A 24,136-nucleotide genomic window follows, 5' to 3' on the forward strand; every position below is an offset into this window, starting at 1 on the left:
TTGATTAGGCAACTGAGATTTAAAATATGCTCTATGGTATGAAATATATGTTAAGAGCTTTGTAATGTTTTGAACAACTAATAATAAAAATAAATAAATAAATAAATAAATAAATAAAATATGCTCTATGGTCCTCCTGGGAATGTGGCAGGGAGATTGCTGTTATTAAAGAAAAAATATTTGGATACTTATTAAAACATAATTTTAAAATTGTTTTGATGCTCTTGGAGATGAAACTAGGCTTGGCACATGCTAGGAAAGCTTACTCGACCACTGAGCCACATCCCCAGCCCCCTTGATGAAGTATTCATTAAAGTCCATTGTAATAGCAGTTCTAACTGATATGGGGGGCGGGGGAGAACTGAGCTAAACTCAGAAAACAGCAAAGACAGCTGGAGACTTATAGCCAAGAAACAAGTGGATGGAAAATTACTAGGAGGAGAAGAACATCAAAGGCAGGGGGATTCTTAACAAAGGCAGGCCAAGAATTTATACATCACAGGCGGGGGAATAAAAGACATATCCTCAGATATCAAGTGTCAAAATACCAAGAGTGATCAGGTGTCAGGATGAGAGGATGACTTAGCAGTATTCTGCTAGGACAGAAAGGAAGGCCAGGGTACAGCCCAGTAGACAGAAGACTCAGAGAAGCCTAACTAAAATTTGGTTACGGAGAATCTTTGTCACCGTCTACTGGGACCTCTTCATTACCCATTTCCAAAGAAGAACAGAGGGGTGGCAGGCAGCCGGGGCTCTGGGATCGTGGACCGGAGGCCTAGTTCTCCACTGAAAGCAGAACTGCCTCGCAGCCAGGGTTAAGGTGGCCGAGTGCAGAGATCACCAGCAGAATGCGCAGGGGAGCAAAGGCTCCAGACCCTGCTGCATTCACGCCTGCCCCGCCAGCCGGGACTCAACCTCAGGGCGGCCCCCGCAGGTCGGCGGGGCGGGGCCGGCGCGCTGATTGGCTGCCCGCCCCGGCCGGGGTTTCCCCGGCCCCGCCCTGCCGCGCTCCCACAGCCTGCGAGGCCGCGCGCTGGATGGTCCGGCGCTGCCCGGCGGGTGGGGCCCGAGCCTGCGTTCCTCCCTCCCTACCGGTCCTCATCCTTAAAGCACGAGTCCCCACGCCCCGCCTGTTGGAGAGGGCGCCGGGATCCGCACTGCGAGCAGTCGGGGCAGGCCGGGGCCGACCGAACAGGGCCTCGGGCGACAGAGCTGCTGCGGCCGGCACGCGAGTGCCTCGGACCCGAACGAGTGTTTGCGGGAGCCGCGAGGGGAGGGGTCCCCGGCGCCATTGCTAGTGACCGGAGCTCCGCCGGGCTCCAGTCTGCCCTCCGCTGTTCTCCTCCGACCGGGAGGGGCTGTGGCCAGTCCCGAGGCCGGGCTCGAGAATCCGGTGCCTCGGCCGTCCGCCCGCAGCTTTGTCCGCCGCCTGTGCGGGGGGGTCCGGGTCGAGACCATGTTTGACAAGACGCGGCTGCCGTACGTGGCCCTCGATGTGCTGTGCGTGTTGCTGGGTACGTACGCGCTCCGGGCCGAGGGGCGTGTGCGCGCGGGCCCGCGGTGGGGTGCGCAAGGGTGTGGGCCGGGGTCTTTTGGAAGAGGACTGACTGCTGCAGTGCCGAGGACTGGCGAGGCTGGGGGGTGTGCCTGACACGCGCGCTGCAGCGGGGCGAGACGCGGGGGCGGCTTCTGCAGCCCGGGACCCCGCTTTGCAACCTGCACCCTGGCCCCCGCGTGACCTCCGCTGCCTGTCTGTCGCCCGCGGGTGTGCTGAGCCGGCCTCTGCTTGGACGCTGTTCACGCCTCTGCCTTGCTGCTGTCCTCTGTTTCCCGGTCCACTCTAGCAGGCAGGGTGGGCTCCTCTCTCTCAACTCAGAGAAACCTGGTCGCTGGCTCCTCAGGTTCTGTAGCGAAACTGGAGATTTGATGCACTAGGGCTTCTCAGTAGCAGGCGCCAGTGCCTGGCTTATTTTACTTGTGGGAAGCAGTTTAATTTTTCGGCTATAAAAGGCTAGAACATTTCTAATTAGAAGGTGTGGCCAGGTTGTAAATTGTCAGGTTGCATATGGGGAAGAGGATGCCAAGTTTCTGCCTATAGTTCTGAAGAGGCTTGCTTTTAGGGGAATGTATCTCAGACCCGCTGTTTCTTTTTCTGCGCAAACCTTGAAGCCCTGGTATAACTTCCATTTCCTATGACAGCCCGCAAGAAGTACTAGACATTCTTAAGCTGCAGCACATTTGGCGAAGTTTTCCTGATTGGACAACTTCTGTTCTGGGTTTCTGATTGTCAGGTGCTTCTTCCTGTTGAGGAAGAATTGGAATCATCTGGATAAGGGTTAGGCGTTGGAAGGAGTTGGTTTCACCTTTTAAAATATATATTATGGAAGGCAGCTATGTTGTGAATTATGTGTGTTATGGAAAACAACAAGATCTGCTGGAGCTTTGGGTAGTCCGACTCATGTTTAAGTAATCTAAGTAGTACTACTGGCAAATTCCCAGGATCTGAGATGTCTGTTTTTTAGCATCCTAGATGCAAATCTGAATAATGGCTTTTCAGAGAAAGGAAATTCCCCTGGTTTTAACCCAATAGTTTCTGAGTATTCTACTCTCTTGCTTCAAACTTGACCTTTTAGGTGCTTGCGATATTGTCTAATCCGTTTAAATTTGACAAGATTGTTTTTATAGACAAAATTTCATATATATATAAATTTTTTTTTTTTTGTTGTTACCAGGACACCTACTTTATAGCTCCACTGTGAATTTTAGGAATTAAGCTTAGGAGAGGGGAATACAGTTTTGGAACAGTCTTTATAGAAATAGTCCTTTCAGATGTCAGGGCATAGTAATTAAAATATATTCAGATTTATTCATTTGTAATGAAAACTTTACCTTTGCTAAAGATGCTACATTGAAAATATACTGTGATGTATTCTGCATCAGTGGAACTTGGTTAAACTTCATTTATAATTAGTGAAGGAAGAGGAAAATGTTCAATCAGGAATTTTGGTAATCAGTCTATTGGATAACATCCTTAATTGCTATATATTGTGTAATTTTTATGTATCAACTGTACCCTTTCCTGCCTACTGGGAGTTATTAATTTATAAAGCATGATTTTTTTTCTCCCTGTGGACCTAACACTGATGAGTAGGGATGAAACATACATACTGCTCTTAGGTAGATGAAACTAAAGTTATTAAACACAAAGCCATATGGTAGATCTGTATTAAAAAATTATGTAGAGTGGGGGAACCTATAAGCAGTATAACTTTATAAATTTCAAGTTCTTGTGGCATATATATATATATATATATATATATATATTTTTTTTTTTTTTTTTTTTTGGTAACAGGGATTGAACTCAGGGCTACTCAACCACTGAGCCACACCCCGCAGTCCTATTTTTTGTATTTTATTTAGAGATAGGGTTTCACCTAGTTGCTAAGTGCCTCACCATTGCTGAGGCTGGCTTTGAACTCGAGATCCTCATATCTCGGCTTTCTGAGCCACTGAGATTACAGGCGTGTGCCACCACATCCGGCCTATATTTTTAATATGATGCATACATCACATAATTGTCCTATTAGAGGTTAATTTTAGTGCTACATTGACCTGGCAGTAAAGTAACTATGATGACTTTGAAAAAGACATTTGAAATGTTTTGGTGGTTTTGGAAAAAGCTTTCTTTGGGGACTTATGCATTTAGTTTAAGATATTTCATGTATTTGAAACATATTTATCTGTTTTCATATTACTGAAATTTCCTTTGAAGTATATTAAGTGTATTGTAAAGATAAGGTCAGACTTCCCTTTTCCTAAATAGAAAGTGATTTTTTTGTACTGACTTAATTAGATAGGTAAGATGACATTAGAGTTAACATCAACTCTCGGTTATAACAGTGAGTAAAAGCAGTGGTCCAGAAGATTGAAAAGTTTATCATGCCAACTTTTGGAAGACATATTTATAGCAAACTTATCCTTTCTAGTAGAGTCTAAGTATCATATTAAATTTGGTTTTTATTCACCTCACTGACAGCAGGAGATTGGCTGCCTAAAATCATGGCAGCTTGAAAAGGGTTATTAACTTTTTCCTTTTTCTGTGAGGCATTCATAGGTAGAAGTTGACTACCAACAAAAAGATGATTAAGCACTTCATAAGTACAGGGTTATGTGAAAATGATTCATAATTATAATGTGCATATGTTCCAGATTCTGTTAATGACCACCCGAACATTGTACAGTATATCCATTTTAATGAAATTATGTGATTTTCTTACATAAGTGCTTATAATTTTATCAAGGACGATGCCTGTTGATGTGATCAGTAAATATGCCTCTCTCTCTTGGTGGGTGGGTATGTGTGTGTGTGTTGTCCCTAAATCATCTTTATTATCAGTGTGAAACATGAATTCTCTATCTGAATTGTTGGCTCCTTCAGGAAATCTGGTAAGCCCTTGGAAAAAGAATGAGCATTTTGAAAGGTTAAGTATATTTGACACCTTTCTTAAATGAATCATAATCTTGCCATCTTTCCCTAGTTCTTTTGATGATTGATAATAAAGGCCATATACATTGAGCACATGAGAAAAGCTGGTCTGCAGACAATGATGGTGGGCTGATACTGTTTTAGCCCAGTTTATTAAGGCATGTACAGAATATAACTTGTTAGTTAATTTCTAAAGGTCATTCCATATTTTAGCCACCATGCCATTAGGCAGCCAGTTAATTGACCCTGAGTCCTTTAATTGATTCAGTGCGCATTGAAAGGCCAACTTTGTACTTTGTTAGGTACTAGTGATACAAAGATGAATAGGACAGTCTCTGGACAAATAAGAGGTTATAATATGTCATAATAAGTTTAATAATGCAGGTATGGAATAGGTACCTTTTGAGCAGAGGAACAGAGAAGGGCCTTATCTTAGGTGTATTCCATTTATAGAGAGATGGCTTATCTGTTTACTTTTAGAGATGCAGAATGTCAGAAGATGCCTAGAATTACTTGTAGACTTTTTTCTTTCTTTTTTTTTTTTTCAACTTGACCTAGGGCATTAGGAACCTAAGTAGATACCTATACTTATGACTTACTTGCAGGCGGTTGCATGTTGTTTACAAGATTTAGGTGGAACTGGCAAAAGCTATATATCTGTGTTTTGCTGGGTGGTGATCATTTGGAATACCTTTCTGTGTTACCTATTCTCCGTTTGCCCCACCAGCTCTTTTCTCCACCCTGCTCTGTGCTCTGGGAAGAACTTACATGGACTATGTCAATTGAGCCCTTGTCTTGGTTTCTAGTTGACTCTGGCCAATGTGAGGGATATCAGCAGGAGGCCTGGAAGAGCCACTTCACTCCTGCTGGATTTTGGATGTTCTGAGTAGGTCACATTCCTATTCAATGGCCCTTTCTTCCAGTCAGCTATAGAGATCTTTATGGGTTCTGGTAACCCTTCTCTTGCCTCTTCAGACCTAGAGATGATAATGACTTTCAGGTGTTGCCATCTGAAGATATATAGCATTGTCCCTTGCTGCTTTCCCCAAATCCTGCTTACACCTTTGAAAATGCTTCCTTTATTACATTCTCTTGAATATATCAGGTAGTGTGCTTCTTTTTGCTAGGACCCTAACTGATAATATTCATCTATGTGCAGAACAGATTTGATACAGCCTCTCTCTCTGCACTAGACATCAATTACAGCTTCCCTTAGTAGCAGATGCAAACAGAAGCCCATGGATGCCAGTGTTGGCTTTCTCAGGAGGTAGGGGTTTGAGGTACCCTCAGCATGTTCTAAATGTTGTATCACCATTATGCTAAATCAAAGTCAATAAGTATAGAAAAAAATCTGGCAGTAATAACATAACCAAGCCAGGTGGTTGTAGAACCCCTGCTACTATTAGTAATTATATCATACTGATGACATATGTCATTATCATAATGCTGACATCATTCTATGCAACTAATATGCCCTAAGGAGTTGTTCCTTTCCTAACTCCCAGTTTGGATTCCTTTCAGGTGGCTTTAGGGGAGGGGGGTGATGGTGGTGGTGGTGAAGATTTTGAAAAAATTTGCTTTTGTTGAATAGCCTCCAGCATTTTGTGCTTTCCCTTTTCTCCTAACATTTGTTCATTCATCCACTCATTATTTAGTACATACTTATTGACTATCTGGTGGGTGCTAGACATTGTTTAGGCACTGAAGATAAAAATAAGCCAGTGAACCAATAGGACACAGTGCTTATCCTGACTATTGGGCAGTTCAGTTCTACTAACTTCAATTAATGAAACTTGATTCTGATAAAAGTTTGTTTTCTGTATATCATTTAATTTTTCTCTTCTAGCCACAAAAGGAAGGAATTGAAAAAAAGTTTGTTGAACTGGCTATTTGTTGAATCAGACTTTTTCTTTTTTTAAGTGAGCATTTTGGAACAAAGTAGAGGCCTGGATTATAACTATTTGGCCCTACTTGTTTTATGCAGTTGAGTTTTAACTTAAATTTACCTTGTTTGGAATAGAGTATGGAAATATTCAGAGAAATTTCCTCATATATTTTACGAAATCTAAATTCTTCCTTTATATTCTCTTTGAATAACATGCGTTTGGAAACTCAGAGACATGCTATGAATCTTAATCTCTTTCTCATTTAGTCATTTCTGGCTGAGCTGTACCAAAATTTTTGATATGTTGTTCACTTTGGGGAATTATTCTGATTTTTTTTTGGATAAGAAATTTAAGTTGAGGTTGTTAATATTTACCCTACTAAAAAAGAAGTTGGCAACAAAAGTGACTAAACTTTCAAATTTTAAGTGAACCATGTGTTTGTGTTTTGCTGTGTGGGAATCACTTGGAGTACCTTTCTGTACATATTCTCCATTTGCTTCACCAGATCTTTTTTCTATCCTGTACTATGCTCTGGGAAGTAGCTTACATGTGCTACATCAGCTGAGCCATTGCTTTTTGGTTTCTGATTGGCTTTGGCCAATATGAGGGACATCACCAGGAGGCCTGGGAGATCTGCTTCCCTACTGCTAGATTTGGTGTTGCTGGAGATGTTCCCAATTCTGTGAATAGGTCACAATTCCTATTGATATATATGTTTATGAAGTAAAATAATCCTTTATAATCCTACCATCTATAGCATGATAATTGTATCAGTAGAAATAATATCAGCTAGTTTTGTGCTAGGAACTTTAAAATGTTTCCCACTAGTCCTCATGGAATGCTTTTGAAGCCTAGTGTTTTATCAGTCATGTGTGAAACCACATATATGGTCTTCATCTAGTGGTATTCCAGGCAAGGTGGAAATTGATCTGTATAGATCTGTGGTAGAATATACTTAGACAAATGGAAAAACTGTTACTTTATGCAGTGATAAGTCCTGAATTTCAGCTTACTCCAGAAAATAGACTTAGCTTCACCTTTACTATTTTTTTTTGCCGAGGTCTTGGAAATGATTTCTCCCCTTGTAAAAAAAAAAAGTAGAGTTACAGTCCTAAGACATTTGAATGAACATAATTTTACATTCTCACTTATGTAAATTCTATTATTTGAATTCCTCTCTGCAGTTCAGCAAGCAGCAAAAAAAAAAGCTATTGTGTTATACCTCTTCATACCTTCTCTTTCTCTTATCCTTGTTTTTCAGATATTTGTTTTAACACATATTAACCTGAAATTGTTTTTATGTTGTATGAACTCAGTGTTAACTTTTTAAAAGTATTTGAGTTTTCAACATCTTTCATTTAATTATTTATTGAGCATACATTAAGTGCTTAATATAATAGAAAATAACTGTGAAAAAGGTAAGTTCTCTGTACTAAGAGATCATAATTACTGAGGCTATGAAAGAATTAAAATAGGGTTATAACAGTGAGACTTTGGGGATGATAGTCTCCAGAAAGGCTTCTCTGAGAAAGGGAGATTTGAATTGAGAGCTATTTACATTGAGATTTAAGGATGAAAATGAATTGGCTACGAGGAGCTGGAGGAAATTTCCAAGCATAGGGGAGAGCAGGTGTTGAAGATCAAAGGAGGAAAGGGCATTTCATAATAGAAAAGAGGCCAGTTTTCTGGCTGGATTATTATATGTATCAATAGATTATGATATTCATCCATGGTCATCCCCCTCAGCCCTCAGATTGAACCCAGGGTCTCACCCATACTAGGCAAGTGTTCTACTGAGCCATACTCCTAGCTCCTCCTTCCTTAGTATTCTTTTTTTATTTTTATTTTTTAACCTGTTCTAATTAGTTATACATGACAGTACAATGCATTTTGACACATTGTACATCAGTGGAGCACAACTTCTCCTTCCTCTGGCTGATCATGGTGCAGAGTCATACCGGTAGTGTAGTCATACATGTATATAGGATAATAATATCCATCTCATTTTACTGTCCTTCCCACCCCCATACCCCTCCCCTCCCTTCCCCTCCCTCCCCTCTGCACAATCTGAAGTCCCTTCATACCCCCATCTGCTCATCAGTGAAAACATTGGGCCTTTGGTTTTTTGGGTTTGGCTTATTTCATTTAGCATGATATTCTCCATCTTCACCCATTTACCTGCAAATGCCATTATTTCATTCTTCTTTAAGGCTAAGTAATATTGTATTGTGTATATGCAATCATACATGTATCTAGGATAATGATGTCCATCACATTTCATCATCTTTCCTATCCCCATGCTTCCCCACTTCCCTTTGCCCAATTCAAAGTTCCTCCACTCATCCTGCCCTCCCTCCATTATGGATTAGCACATCAGAGAAAACATTTAGCCTTTGGATTTTTGGGATTGGCTTACTTTGCTTAGCATGATATTCTCTAACTGCATCCATTTACTTGCAAATGCCATAATTTTATTCTCTTTATATTGCTGGATAGTAGTCCATTGTGTATTTATACCACAGTTTCTTTATTCATTCATCTATTGAAGGGTATCTAGGTTGCTTCCACAGTTTGGCTATTATGAATTGTGTTGCTATAAGCATTGAAGTGGTTGTGTCACTGTAGCATGGTGATTTTAAGTCCTTTGGGTAGACACTGAGGAGTGGGATAGCTTGGCCAAATGGTGGTTCCATTCCAAGTTTTCTTTTTTGTGGGGGGAGATACCAGGGATTGAACTCGGGGGCACTTGACCTCTGAGCCACATCCTGAGCCCTACTTTGTATATTTATCTAGAGACAAGATCTCACTGAATTGCTTACTACCTCACTTTTTGCTGAGGCTGGCTATGAACTTGTGATTTTCCTGTCTTAGCCTCCTGAGCTACTGGGATTACAGGTGTGCACCACTGCGCCTGGCTTCCAAGTTTTCTGAGGAATTTCCATATTGCTTTCCATAGTGGTTGCACCAATTTGCAATCCCACCAACAATGTACGTGTCTACCTTTCCCCCCACATCCTTGCCAACACTTATTGTTGCTTGTATTCTTGATGATTGATGGCCATTCTGACTGGAGATGAAATTGTAGGGTCGTTTAGATTTGCATTTCTCTAATCGCTAGACACTTTGGTATTCTTAATAGTTAATTGTCACCTTTAATTTTAAATATCAGAATGGATAATTATAATGACTGCTGTTTATTTAGTGCTCTTTAGATGTTGTGTAGCCTGTGTGGTCCCTCAATAACTTGCTTCAGGAGGGGTGCTTGGTCATCTCCTTTGGCAGATGATGGAACTGAGGCCTAGAATTGTTGGGAAATCACCCAAGGCCACCCAGCTAAGAAGTGGTATGGTCAGGAATTGGGAAGTGCATTTTTATTTTATTTTATTTTTTTGGTACTGGGGATTGAACCCAGGGGCATTTAACTACTGAGCCATATCCCCAGACCATTTTTATATATTTTATTTAGAGACAGGGTCTCACTGAGTTGCTTAGGGCCTTGCTAAGTTGCTGAGGCTGTCTTTGAACTCGTGATCCTCTTGCCTCAGCCTCCTGAGCCACTGGGATTACAGGCGTGTGCCACTGTGCCTGGGGAGAAGTGCATTTTTGAGGCTTATAACTTTTGAGTACTGATTAACTAGTCTAGATTGGGAAAGGTTATAATAAATGATAGTGGTGAGGAAGTAGGAGTTGGGAGATTTAGTTGGCTATATAGAAGCAGTGATTATTGTAGGTGGCTTAAATATTTTATGAATATATATATATATATATATATATATATATATATATATATTTATATTTATTTGGTGTAGATGGACACAACACAATGCCTTTATGTTTTTTTATGTGGTGCTGAGTATTGAACCTGGGTCCCGCCTGCGAGCGTTCCACTGCTGAGCCACAATCCCAGCCCCTTATGACTATCTTAATCATGTTTAGTTATGATGTATATTCAAGAGTCAATTTCTGCTTACCATAGTTTGAACAAGTATTTACTGTTTAAAAGAGGCACTCTAATTTTTATAATTCAAACTCCTAATAACATCAAGAATTAGCAACAAATGATAACTTGTGATATAACTAATTTGCCCTGTTCAAATAACATGCCCATAGCCTTTTTCTTCAAAAAAACATTGTTGTTGTAGGCATTCCTGTTAATCTTCACAGGGAAAGAAAACCTTTGCCTTTCTTGTTTTTTGAGTGAATCATGTATACAGTGTTCAGAGTTACCTTTGGTAAGGCATTCCAGCAGATATAGTTAGAACCTTGTGATTCAGTTTTAAGTTGTCACTGCTTAGAAATGTTTCCTGAGTCTTTTTCAGGGTGGGGTGTCCAGAAAAATAACATAGGAAATGTGTAGCAGATGAGCTCTTCAGTTAATTGCTAGCTGTTAAGCCATGTGTTGTCTTGCCTTTTGGTTCATTTGTGTCAGCAGCAGGAGACATGGGTTGGCTGCTTCAGTGCTGGAAAGGTAAATGAGAAGAGAAGAACACCATTAGTTACTGAATTCCTATGATGTGCCTTGGTAAATATTTTATATAAACTCAAGTAATATCACAAACTATGAGGTGTATAGTATTAGCTTCATTTTATGCTCTACCACTGGGGATACAAAAATGATTGGAAAAACAAAACCCATGGTTGTCTGACAGCTTCTTGCTTTATGGTAGAAAACAGACACATAAGAAATAATAATGTATATGTTATAGTTTAGCACTGAGATTACCGAGATTAAGTGAGACAAGATCTCAATCCTCAAGAGATATACAGAGCCATGTAAGGGGAGATAGGTAGATATTTTAATGAAGCCTATCTTTATTTCAGCATGGTTTCCCCTGAGATCTTTGCTTTTCTTTACAACAGAGATAATATAAAACTTTGGAAATTTTTACTTTTGGCTAGTTCTGGAAATAATTCCTGTAGAAAGTTTAGAAGGATACTAATCTGTACACATTAAGAGGTGAAAACCCTCTTAACATGGGTGCTTAGAAAGTGTGTGGCACATAATAAGCATTCAAATGTTTGTTACAAGAAGGAATAGGCAACATACTTGCATCAACCACTCTTCTGAGATCTGAATTCTAGCTCCATCTGTTACTATGTGTTATTGGAAGGTCACCTGACTTCCTTATGCGTTTCCTCAGTTAATGAGGAAAAAGTTGCAGCTAATCATGCCTTCCTTATAGCGCTGTGAAATCAGATGAGCTAATGTGTGTGACAATGTATGTGATGTGTTTAGCTTAGTCCTGAACTGCAGTAGGCACTCTGCAATTGTTGTTGTCATCATTATTATTAAGCTGATAAGCCCATTGGTACCCTTGAGACACTATGCTTTTTCAATCTGATTTTGTGAGATGGTGATTTTTCTTTTGGAAAATTTTTGGTGTAGACCTAGTGACAGTTTAAATAGCATTGAAATGGAGGGAATCTGGTTAGTTTTTCAATTACAATGAAAAATGTTCTTATTATTTCTAATCAGTTTTTTTTTTCTGGGGTCATATAACCTTATTGTACTTCTGTGTGAGCAGCATTTCCACAGCTCATTGGCAAGGTATCCAAAAGAAATTTTATGGTTAAAGAGAGAATAGCAAGCCAGAAATAAGAATAAACAAAGGTGTTTGGGAGGTGAGGATAGCATGGCTTGGGTAGTCAGAGCCTAAACTAACTTTAGTACTCAGAGCCTAAAACAGGAAGCTTTTGGTGTAGGTTGACCAAGCTAAATAGACCAGTTGCCTTTATAACTTCTTTTGATAAGTAAGAATTTATTCTTTCTTCTTTCCACAGTATAAGAAAGGGATGTACATTACAATTACACTCATCTCTAGTGTTCTGGGATAATTCTAATTTTAGATAACCGTGTTCTTCAGAGAGGGTAGTTTGTTAAGTATATGATCAAGTATAATTAAAATTCATACTTTCATAAAAATTTTCCTTATAAATGATTTTTAAAAACACAAAAATAACATCTCAATTTTGATTTAGAAAATATCCCTAGCTTAGTTAAATCATGTAGCAGAAGCAAGTGACATTAATTGTATTTCACTTTTTTTTCAAAGGGCATGGATAAGAAACAGGAATTTTAAATGTGCTCCTTTCCCAATATTGCTTACGTCTGACCCAATGGCCCATATGGAGAAAAGGTTTCCTAATTCACGATTTTATCAAAACTTGTTAGGCAGGTTATAGGTAATGCTAACTTTGTAGCAAGTTTTGGATATCTACATTAAAACTTACTTTAAAGTGTCAGGCAATATGAGTTAAATTCTAAGTACTGCTGTTGAATATACAAATGAATAGTTTCATTTTATGAAGATAAGTTTTTGCATGGACTTTTCCCCATGCTTAGGATTTGACATTGTAGGTAATTTTTCATTGATTGCTAATTTGTGTAACTTTATTGAAAGAGTTTAAAGTGTAACTTCAAGTTAAAAGCCATTGGTTTGGAAGTCAGGTTCTTGTCTTACCTCTATACTCCCTGTAATCTTCATGAATAAAATCACATGGCTATTTTATTTATTCATATTTAAGTTATAATGAAAATAATGACTGCTAGATCATAGTAGTAAATGAACCTCACTTATTAAGGAGAATCAGTTGCTACAGAATGTGTTGCAGCAGTTGACAATAGTGAACTCAGGGTAGGAAGTCAATGAACAGTTGGTGTACAAGGGAATATTTTGAGAAACTGCAGCAGACTTTCAGGATATTAATTATAAATTTAGCCTGACCAAGAATGGGGTATTACTGTCAGCAGAAAATGGGGAAAAAGCTGAAGACTGATGCACTTAGGAAGTAGTAATACAGGAAAATGGGCTCCAATATACAAGTAATGTAGGCCTCTTGCCTGAATTTATTTTGCCATATGTAGAGAGGCATACAATTTTATCTATGGCCAAGTAGCTCCTGACATCTTGGCAGCTTATTGGGTATTCCTTCGTCAGTTACACTGTTGAAAAATGGTGATACATGTTACATGGAAAAGCCAAACAGAATATAATTTGGTCAGATTCACTGAAGTTTCGGCAGAGAGGATTTTCAATTTTGAAAAATGACAGACATATTATTGTTCAATTAACAACAAAGAAAAAACCTCACTTCTATCAGTCTACTAAATATAAAGAGACATTTCTGTGGAGGCAAAGATCTGATACACTAGGGGAATCTCTTTAACACTGCAATCTACCTATGATGTGTAGAATAATAAATAGGAAACAAGACTTAAAAAAAAATAAATTATATAAGATTCTTTTTCTACTTTCCTCAGTACTAGTCGTACTAGTCTTACATTTCATTAGCCAATTTATGATTAGAATGGTAAGACTTGAATGTTACTGAGAGGCTGTAGCTGGCAGGATACTTTACTACTTAGGGTAGGGCATTGGGGTGTAGACATTGAACAGAAGGAGTTTTGTCTATGCTATAGCCATAGAGACCCAGCAATAACTAAAAATATGTGCACCAGAATTCAGATATCATAATACCATGGCCCAAGTTATTAAAAAAAAACTTGGCAAAATTGAGTCCTATATAAGAGCCATATTTTTTGCTTGTCATTTAAAACATACTTAAAAGCATTGAGCTATTTAATAATCATGACTGAAATTTTAGCCTCAAGGGAACCTCTAGCCCAGAGGCTCTGATGTGGGCTTTGGCTGAAAAAGTGTTTTTCCTGATAAAAATGGAGACAGAAGACAGTGGAAAAATGAGAAGAAGAAAAAAATGAAAGGATTTTGCCAGGTGGTATGTTCTTGGCTTTTAAGAGGGGTTCAGGAGAGGATGAGGCTTCTTTGAAAGGAGTTGAGGTCACTTGAGAGGATTCATCATGAGGACATGCTTCACAATGGATGAAGTTGCTGTCCAATTAAGAGATTTCAGTGGAGATTCTGATTTTCAGTTTAATAAGGGTATAAGGGTCACATAGCAATTCAAATTTCCTGAAGTAAAGACTTTGTCTTTTAGTTTGGCCAATTAATTAGATCTACATTTAGGATTTACTAGGAAAAGGAGCAGATCACTGGAAAAACTTTGGAAGAATGTTACTGTTGTTCTTTTTTTCATGTTCTCAGGCATTATGATTAAGAATGAAATACTAGAGCTGGTGGTGCTTGCCCATAGACCAATTACTCAGGAGACTGAGGCAGAAGGATTGTTTGAACCTAGGAGTTAGAGGCCACCCTGGGCAACATAGTAAGACTCCCATCTCAAACCAACCAACAACAGTAACAACAACAACAAAAACCCCACCAGATTAGGAAGCCTGTAATTTCATTGAACATTTTGTAAGCAAAATTGTTGTTAAAGCAAGGAGTTTTAAATTTTTTTTTTTTTTTTTTTTTTTTTTGGTTCTGGGGGTTGAAACTTGGGGTGCTTTAACACTGAGCTACATCCATAGCCCTTCTTTATTTTTCATTTTGAGACATGCTCCCTCTAAGAGACTTAGTGAGACTGGCCTCAAATTTGTGAACCTCCTGCTTCATCCTTCTGAATAGCTGTGAAGCATGGGCCACTGTGGAAAATTAAAAAAATATATATATCAAATGGAATGATGGCAGAAATGTTACAGTTGATATAGGCAATAAAGATGAACTAATACTTGGGCAATAAGGATATAGTACTTTCTGTAATAAAGGATGTAAATGGAAGCTGGGTGTGGTGGCACATGCCTGTAATCCTAGCTACTTGAGAGGCTGAGGCCTGGCGATGGCAAGTTTGATCCTAGTCTGGACAATTTAGTGAGACCCCTGTTTCAAAATACAAAATAAAAAGGGCTGTGGGTATAGCTCAGAGGTAGAGTGTCTTCTGTTCAATTCTCAATCCTGGTTTAAAAAAAAAGGGGGGGGGGATATAAATAGAAACTTTTAAAGTGAGCTAGCATTATATCTGCACAAACTCTAATTACTCAAGAGAAGAGATTGTTGCCCTATTTTAAACAACTTAGAATGCTAGGCTGACTTTCAGTTTCAATATAATTTTATTAAAATATTTTATCAAAATATGAAGCACATTTTTATTTATTTATTTTTAATTTATATATGACAGTGGAATGCATTACAATTCTTATTACACATATAGAGCACAATTTTTCATATCTCTGGTTGTATTCAAAGTATATTCACACCAATTCATGTCTTCATACAGTACTTTGGATAATAATGATCATCACTTCCACCATCATTTCTAACCTCATGTCCCCTCCCTTCCCCTCCAACCTGCTGCCTTATCTAGAGTTTGTCTATTCCTCCCATGCTCCCTTTCCCTATCCCACTATGAATCAGTCTCCTTATATCAAAGAAAACATTTTTATTTATTTTTACTTATGTGTAGAAACTTTGCAGAATTTAAAAAAATTTTTTGTTCTTGGGATGCCTAAAAGTTAAGAGTGTGGACTTTTACTTTGGCTGGTAGGTAGAATACCAGATTAGAGCTGGTTTGGATTTAAGATCAGTTAGGAGGCTTTTTGTAATGGTAGAAGTGAGATAATGGTAGTGAGATAATGGTAGTGAGACTAAGGAGATGGTGGTAGAAAAGGATAAAAGTAGATAGCATCTGTGAGATTAAGGGTATTCATCTTGGTGCCAGGTTCAATGGGGAGAAAAAGTATATAGAGAGATGTAAGATAGTTCAGAATTTTCTGACTTATATAATTGAATGGATTTTGGTTCCTGCTAGTCACTGAGCTAGAGAAAACTAGGAGAGAACCTGATTTGATAGGAAGGATATAGTGAGCTTGGAATTGGTCATGTTATATTTAAGATGTCCTTGGAATATGTATAAATTATGAAGTCCTTAGTTGAATATATGGTTTTAGAGCTCAGAGAAAACTTCTGACTTTTGGGAACCATTGGCATATTTGTGGCAACTGAAGTCATGAGAATTGATGAAGTCCCAGGAAGAAGTTATAAAATGAGAAGATGGTCTAGAACTGAGCTTTGAGAAAACTGACATTTCAGATTGGTTGGAGAAAATTAAGACAACCTGAAAAGGAGTGTTTACAAATGAGGAGAGTGTTTCTGGAAAGCCAAGTGGAGAGAGTGGTAACAATGTCTATATTCTGAAAGATCTGTATAAAGACTGGAAAATGGAGTTTGGGTTTAGATACAAAAGATCAGTGAGAGACTTATGTAAAGCCATTTCAGAGTGGAAGCCAAATTGGACGGAGAAATAGGTAGTTGGTGAAGAAAGGGAAATTGCTGGGTACATGTTACTCTTTTAAAGAGTCAGAATGAGAAAGAAGGGAGAATGTGGCAGGTAAGAAAGACACCCAAATACTAGCTGAGTGAATAAGTACATCATCAACCTTGAGAAAATTTCCAGCATAGAATAATAGAATCATTTCTGAGGAGAATGGAGGAAGATCTTTTAGGGACATCATCTGAAGCACTATACTTATCCTATTATAGGATATACATTTTTATCCTATAATAAGACATAAATTATAAGATAACCTATAAGATAATAGGTTGCCATGGTTTCCTATGACGTGCTGGATGGGAGATGGAAGAAGAATTTTTTTTTTTCTTTTTTGGTACCAGGGATTGAACTCATGGCCACTTGACCACTGAGCCACATCCCCAGCCTTATATTGTATTTTTTTATGTAGAGACAGGGTCTCACTGAGTTGCTTAGTGCCTCATTTTTGCTGAGGCTGGCTTTGAATTCAAGATCCTCCTGCCTCAGTCTCTCGAGCCTCTAGGATTACAGGCTTGCACCGCTGCACCTGGCTGAAGAATGATTTTGTGTGTGTGTGTGTGTCTGTGTGTCTGTCTGTCTGTACTGTGGATAGAATCCAGGGGCACTCTACCACTGAGCTACATCCCTGACCCTTTTTATATTTTGAGAGAGGATCTCGAACAATTGTTCATACTGGCCTCAAATATGTGATCCTTCTGATTCAATCTCTCAGATTGCTGGGATTACAGGCTTGGACCCCCTGCCAGATGAGAATGATCTTGATAGATAAAGGGAAATAATTTTTTAGGTCAGTTGTAAAGAAATAGTTGAATTCTCCTTTACAGAACCTTCATTGCTAACATCAATGGATTATTTGATACATTGTTTTTCAAAAACTATCATCAAGTGTGGTGGATACAGTTTGAGATTTGGAGCCTGATATTCAAAATTTCAAAATTCTGTTTGCTTCAGGTCACATTGTTGGTTCTTTAGTTCTGCTAAGCTTCAGTTTTTTCACTTGCATAACGGAGAGAATACTGTCTGCTTCCTAGAATTAAATGAGTATCTATAAATAAAGTCCTTGGTTTTAGTCACTCAACAAACCAAATTATGCCTTTAGTAGCTGTTTATTGTATAGTTTCAGCATTTAATATTTGCTTTTAGCCTTAAAGAAATAATTTGTGGGATATTTTCCTTCTTCAGCTCATGTTCTATAAGACGATTTTAGGAATATAAACGTACATTTTTGGAAAAATGGATATATGATTTGTTACTACTATAATCATAACTGGTAAAAAGAAATTTTCCAAACTTCTTTGTTTGTATGCCTTATATTTGTGTGCCTTTAAAAAAGAAAGTGTGTATTTTAAACAAAGTGTACTAATTTAGATATGCCAATTTGGTGACTTCCTGCCAAAGTAAGAGTTTTTATATTTTTTTTTTCCTGAGATGCTAAAGTTAGTATCACTTTATTTTAGTTTTTAGGCCTTACCATTTGGCATAATTCAGACTAGCTATGATGAATTCACATCAACACTTTCAAGAATTAAAATATATTTTTTATTTGTTGTGTGGAGGATGTGAACTGTTTTAGGTCTTAGGTCTGAATTTTATTCAGAAGTTTTTCATTTTTTTTTGTGCTGCTGGGAATGGAATCCAGGACCTTGCCCTCTACCACTGAGCTATATCCTCACTTCCTATTATAGATTCTTGAATTTTTTTCTACATACATTTTGAGTACTGAGATAACTTATTTTGGTCCAATATTATGAAACCAAGTCAATCTGATTTCCATCAGTATGGTTGCTAAAGCTTAAAGGTTTTAACATTTACTCTCAACTACCACTCTGTACAACTACTTCTGAGGCATTTATGTATTAACCTTTTTTTTTTTTGTTACCAGGAATTGAACCCTGGGGGTGGGGGTGGCTTAACCACTGAGCCACATCCACCACCACCACCACCCTACCCCCCCTACACCTTTTTTTAAAAAATGTAGAGACAGGGTCTCACTGAATTGCTAAGAGCCTCACTAAGTTGCTAAGGCTGGCTTTGAACTTGCCATCTTCTTGCCTCACTCTCCTGAGTCTTGGGATTACAGGCATGTGCCACCATGTCTGGCTATGTGTTAACCTTTTTCATAATTTTGTAAGGACATTGGAGTTTGTCACCTTTATTCAAAATCAATATTTATTATTCTTTGGAACATTGACCTTAATGCTGAATGGGAAAAGTTTTTCTTGTGACTTTATTGGTTAAGGAAATTTCATAGTTGGGATTGCTGAGAATGGAAGTCCCATCGCTGGTTCAAAGGGAGATGTAATTTAATTAGGTGTTCTCACCCGAATACAGTGCTTTGTTTTACAAGCTTAAGTAATACATGAATAAAATAATATAGATTACAAATTTAAACTAGACACTAAATAAACTCCATAGAAACCATCCAAAGGGGGAACTTTCCTCTTGATTCACTATCCTGTATTGTCTTCTGTAGTTTGCTGGCTAAAGAGAAAGACAACTTAAATACATATAGTTAATATTTGATAAAGTGTTCCTGTGCATCTGCCAGATTTTCCAAATTAAAAATACCTTTTTCAAGCCAGGCATGGTGACACTCACTGTATTCCTAGCCATTCAGAAGGCTCAATGAGGAAGATTGTGAGTTCGAGGCCAGCTTGGGCAACATAGGGAGACCTTGTCTGATCCATCAAACAAATAAACAAAAAAAGACAACTTTTTAAATTAGAGGATCACTTATCTTTTTTTTTTTTTTTTTTTTTTTGTGTGTGTGTGTGTGTGGCACTGGGGATTGAAACCAAGGATACTTTGTCATTGAGATATATACCCAGCTCTTTTGTATTTTTTATTTAGAGATAGAGTTTTGATAAGTTAATAATCTTGCCAAATTGTCCAATTGGCCTCAAGTTTGTGATTATCCTGCCTTGGCCTTCAGTGTTTCTAGGAATTACAGGCATGTACCTCATGCCTTGCTTTATCAAAGATATATAGTTTATAATATACTCTCTTGACTTTAAAAATACATGTATTTCATTAGATAGATATGACATAATCCACTTACCCCCATTTTTTAGATATTAGAATCTTGGATGGTATGGAATACTGCCATTAGTAAGTTCTAGGTTAGATTTTTTTCTTTAAAAATAATTATTATTTGATTTCTAAACCTTCTAAAATGAACTGTAATAAATTGGTAAGCTCTAAAAAGCCCATAAAACAAATGATGTAGTAGCTCTTAAAACTGCTGATGTAGTTATCTTCTTACCACAACCCAGAGACCCTTTCAACATTTTGGTTGGGAATCTTTCTGGTGCTTTTAAAATGACCATATACCCACACTTTTTTTTTTAAACCAAGTTGGGAACTTACTGCATATATTTCTTTTTTGTTGTTGTTGTTTTGAGGTGGAATTTGCTTTGTCATTCAGGCTGCTCCCAAACTCCTGGGCTGAAGCAATCCTACTGTTCCAACCTCCCAGGTAGCGGGGACTATTGCTTTGCTCCTCTGTCTCCATTTTATGTTCTTTGTAAAAATTCCCATAGTTTTCTACAAAATTTTAATGATTATGTGGTATTTCACTGTAGTTGGCATATGCCACTTTGTCCACACCCTTGCTTCCTTTTTTGGTACTGAGGACCCAGGGGCACTTTACCACTGAGCTACATCCTTAAGCACCCTGTCCCCCCACCTCCCCTTTGAATTTTAAGACAGAGTCTTGCTAAGTTCTGGAGTCTGGCCTCAAACCTGCAATCTTTATAGATTATAGATGTGTGCTGCCACACCCAGTTTTCCTTCATTTTTGAATGTTTAGGTTATTTGCAATTTTGTGCTGTTATGCTACATACAATATCCTTGTAGAAACTTTCAAAACTTCAGATCATCTATCCCAGATTATTTCAGTGTACTCTGTCCTTTTCTGTTTGAATCTGTCTGTCTTCCAGTAGCTCTTTTAACAAAATAGATCAGGTAGACAAATTATTTTTCTAACAATTTATTGACTATCAGATAACATATTGGTTTATGTAAATTTAAGGATTAGAGACACACAGATTTTATTTTCAGAGACAGTTAATAATACGTGGATTTCACCGTTGTGATGGATTTATGTATGTGAGGTGCATGCTCTCAGAGAGAACAGAGAAAAAATATTAGGGATTATGCACTTATTAAACACTTTTAATGTGCCAGGTGTCCCATTAGACACATTATTGGGCTCTTAGTTTACAAAAGCTTTGGGAGATATGTAAATAGTATTTATTTTCTCCCCTAAATGAAGAAACTGAACTCAGGTTAAGAAATTTGCTCAATCTCATTCAAGTAATATCTGGGAGAATGCCAGAAGTAAACCATGCCAGGTATATTTGACTACCCAACTTGTCTAGGACCCCATCCTGACACACCAAAGGAAGGAATAGCTTAATAGAAGCCAGAATGGCAAGTATGCATTAGCTAGGTGGATTGAGTAGGGTCATTGCTAGGTCATGTCAAGAGGTTTGAAAGGGTAATGGGAGTAGAGCGGTGAGATGAAGCTTAAGCAAATCTTTTTAGTATTTTTTTTAATTCACATAACAAAATTTACTCCTTTCATATACAGTTCTATGAATTTTGGCAATTTAGAATTTAGTCATGTAGCCACAAAGCAGTCAAGATACAGAATTGGTTAATTACCCCCTCTGAATGTGTCTATTATTCCCTTATTCTTCTCCTTTGTAAATGACTTCTCTCGTTGCCCTCCTTCCTTGGCAACCAATGATTAGTTCTCTATCCTATAATGTCATATAAATGAAATCATGCAGTATATAGCATGATTGGTCTCTTTCACTTAGTATAATATATTTCTGATTAGACCAGCCATTTATGATGAAATGTTACTGTACAATTTTGCTGTAGGTTTTTGTCCCCTCTCAATCTGATTACATTATCCTAACTCCAATTTCATGTAAACAATGTTTTTTTTTTTTTTTTTTTTTTTTTTTTGCTAAGAAATGATTAAGTTATAGCCTCATGTACCTGGAAACCTCAGCTAGATTTCCTGGTAAGTGCCCCAGGGAAGGGAAAAATAGGAAAAAAAAAAAAAAAAGTCAGCTGTTTTTGTCTCAATCACTGAAGTCATCTCCTTGCCTATTGCATATAGAAATACCACTCTTTGGTATTTATCCTGAAGAATTAAAGTCATCATATTATAGTGATACATGCATACCTATATTTATAGCAGCATAATGTACAATAGCCATACATGGAACCAGCCTAGGTGTCCATTAACTGATGAATGGGTAGAGACAATGTGGTTTGTATACAAAATGGAGTTTTATTCCACCATAAAGAAAAAATGAAATTGTCATTTGCAGGAAAATGAATGGAACTAGAGACCATTATTATGTTAAGTGAAATAAGTCAAACTCAGAAGGTTAAGGGTTGTATGTTTTTTGTCATTTGCAGAAACTGGAGAGGAAAAGGAAAAGAAAGATGGTGGCAGATTTCATGAAATTCAAAGGAAGATCAGTAGAGGAAAGGAACTAAGGGATGGGAGGGATGGAGGGAGGAAGTGGGAAAGTACTGGGGAGTGATAACTGGCCAGTATGTGCAACTGTAAAACACCAACAAAAGATGTGGAAAAAGAAGAAGTTTGTATAGAATGTTACTAATGATATGAACTTTGCCAACTTGAGGGGAAGGGTGGGGAGAAGCTGTTACCATGAGGGATTGGAAGGAATAAATGTTGTTCTTGGCCAGTTGGTAGTGTTCAGTGTGTCTTCTGGGAGAGGAAACAACAGGTAACCACCTCTTCACTTTAATTTTTGTTGGTATATAAATAAATAAAATAAATAATTGAACTTGTTTTTTATTTATGCAGAAATCTTAGAGCCATAGTAAAGTGCCCTGCCCTAATAACTCTGAAGTTTTTTTTTTTTTTTTTCTGGTACCAGGGATTGAATCCAGTGCATTTACCACTGAGCGCCACATCCCCAGCCCTTTTCATTTTTTTAAATTTTGAGACAGGGTCTTACTGAGTTGTTTAGGGCCTCACTAAGTTGCTGAGGCTTTTTTTGAATTTGGGTTCCTCCTTCCTTAGCTTCCTACATTGCTGGGATCAAAGGGTGCACCTCCATACCTGGCTGAATTATTTTATTCAATGTTGGGAATTGAACCCAGGGGCCTCAGGCATACTAGTAGGCAAGTTTCCTACCACTTAGCTACATTCTCAGTCCTGAGTTTTTCTAGAAAGCTCTTTTAAATATATACTTTTATTTTAAATGTGTCTTAGTGCACTAAGATATACTAAGATACTACAGCATTGAAGACTTTGTAGATAGTTTTTGACTCCAAACCATGCAGTGTAAAAAACCATTTGAGGTAAATATCACTTTTTCTCCCATTTGTTTCAACTTAAAGAGAGAGAGTGATTTTTTTTTTGTTGTTGTTGTACTGATGATTGAACCCAGAGGCGCTTTACCACTTACCTATTCCCCCAGTCCTTTTTATTTTTTGAGACAGGGTCTTACTAAGTTGCATAGGGCCTTGCTAAGTTGCTGAGGCTGTCTTTGAATTTGTGAGCCACCTGCCTCAGCTTCTCAAAGCCTCTGGGATTATAGGCGCCCACCAACCGTCATGCCAGGCCCTACCAAGTGCTTTTTATAATAGAACTGTGTTAGATATAGAGGGGTGGTGGCTGCAAGTCACTGACCAGAATGTAGGTGTGTATAAAAGCTGAGGGCATCCTGTTCTTTGCACTCTTGCTTGTTGACACTATGTATATCATCTCTGAATCCCACCCAGCTGTTCAGTGTACTGATCCTTCTCACCTGCCTCTGGGCTTTGCCGCTTCTCCACCTCTACTGTGCAAAACTCATGGTCCTGGAAATGCATCTTACATACCATCTTTCTTTGCTTAAGAACCAGGCTTTTTTTTCCTTCATTTTTTTCCCCTTTTCCTTTCTCTCCCTCTCTTTCTCCCCCCTTTTTTCTTTCTGGGGGCATTACTGTGCTGCCTAGGCTCGTCTTGACTTCCTGGGATCAAGTGATTCTCCTGCCTCAGCCTCCTGAGTGATGAGACTACAGGCACATATCATTGCACCTGGCTTCAGTGTTGATTTTTTTTTTAATCAAATTATTTACCTGAAATTGAAGACCTCCATGCTGTAGTTTTGCTCTGCTTGTTTGTATTTCTCTTCTTCCTTATTTATCTCTACCCTACTTTAGTTGGATTATCCTGTTTTTAAAAAAATATTTTAGTTGTAGGTGAACACAATACATTTATCTTATTTATTTATTTTTATGTGGTTCTGAGGATTGAATCCAGTGCCTCACATGTGCTAGGCAAGTGCTCTACCCACCGAGCCATAACCCCATCCCGTTTTTTTTTTAATTGTCTAGCAATAGATTGAATTCAGTTATTAATCTTTAATTCATTTCTAATTCCTTTTTTCATTCCAGTTGGTTTGAATAGATTTTCTACTCTTTACATAACCTCCAGTTGTCTTCTGTTCTTGCTCTTTACTGAACAGTTCTATTTCCAGATTTATTTATAAAAAGGCTTTAGAATCAGATGAGTACAGGTTAGAATCCTGGGTGTCCCACT

At 38.1% G+C, this 24,136-nt stretch overlaps 1 protein-coding gene across 2 annotated transcripts in view; it reads left to right on the forward strand.

Annotated features, from left to right (window-relative positions):
• The first annotated feature begins 1,041 nt into the window (after window positions 1-1,041).
• Window positions 1,042-24,136, forward strand: part of Plpp1 (phospholipid phosphatase 1) — a 92,615-nt gene continuing 69,520 nt past the window's right edge. Inside the window, exon 1 of one of the 2 annotated variants that reach the window (XM_076857289.1) lies at window positions 1,042-1,514. In XM_076857289.1, coding sequence (XP_076713404.1) covers window positions 1,457-1,514 — 58 coding nt within the window. In that variant the 5' untranslated portion in view covers window positions 1,042-1,456. The remainder of the gene's footprint in view (window positions 1,515-24,136) is intronic. The other variant, XM_076857290.1, reaches the window with a different exon arrangement.

Source organism: Callospermophilus lateralis, chromosome 5 (assembly GCF_048772815.1).
Source record: "Callospermophilus lateralis isolate mCalLat2 chromosome 5, mCalLat2.hap1, whole genome shotgun sequence".
NCBI classification, from domain to species: Eukaryota; Metazoa; Chordata; class Mammalia; order Rodentia; family Sciuridae; genus Callospermophilus; species Callospermophilus lateralis.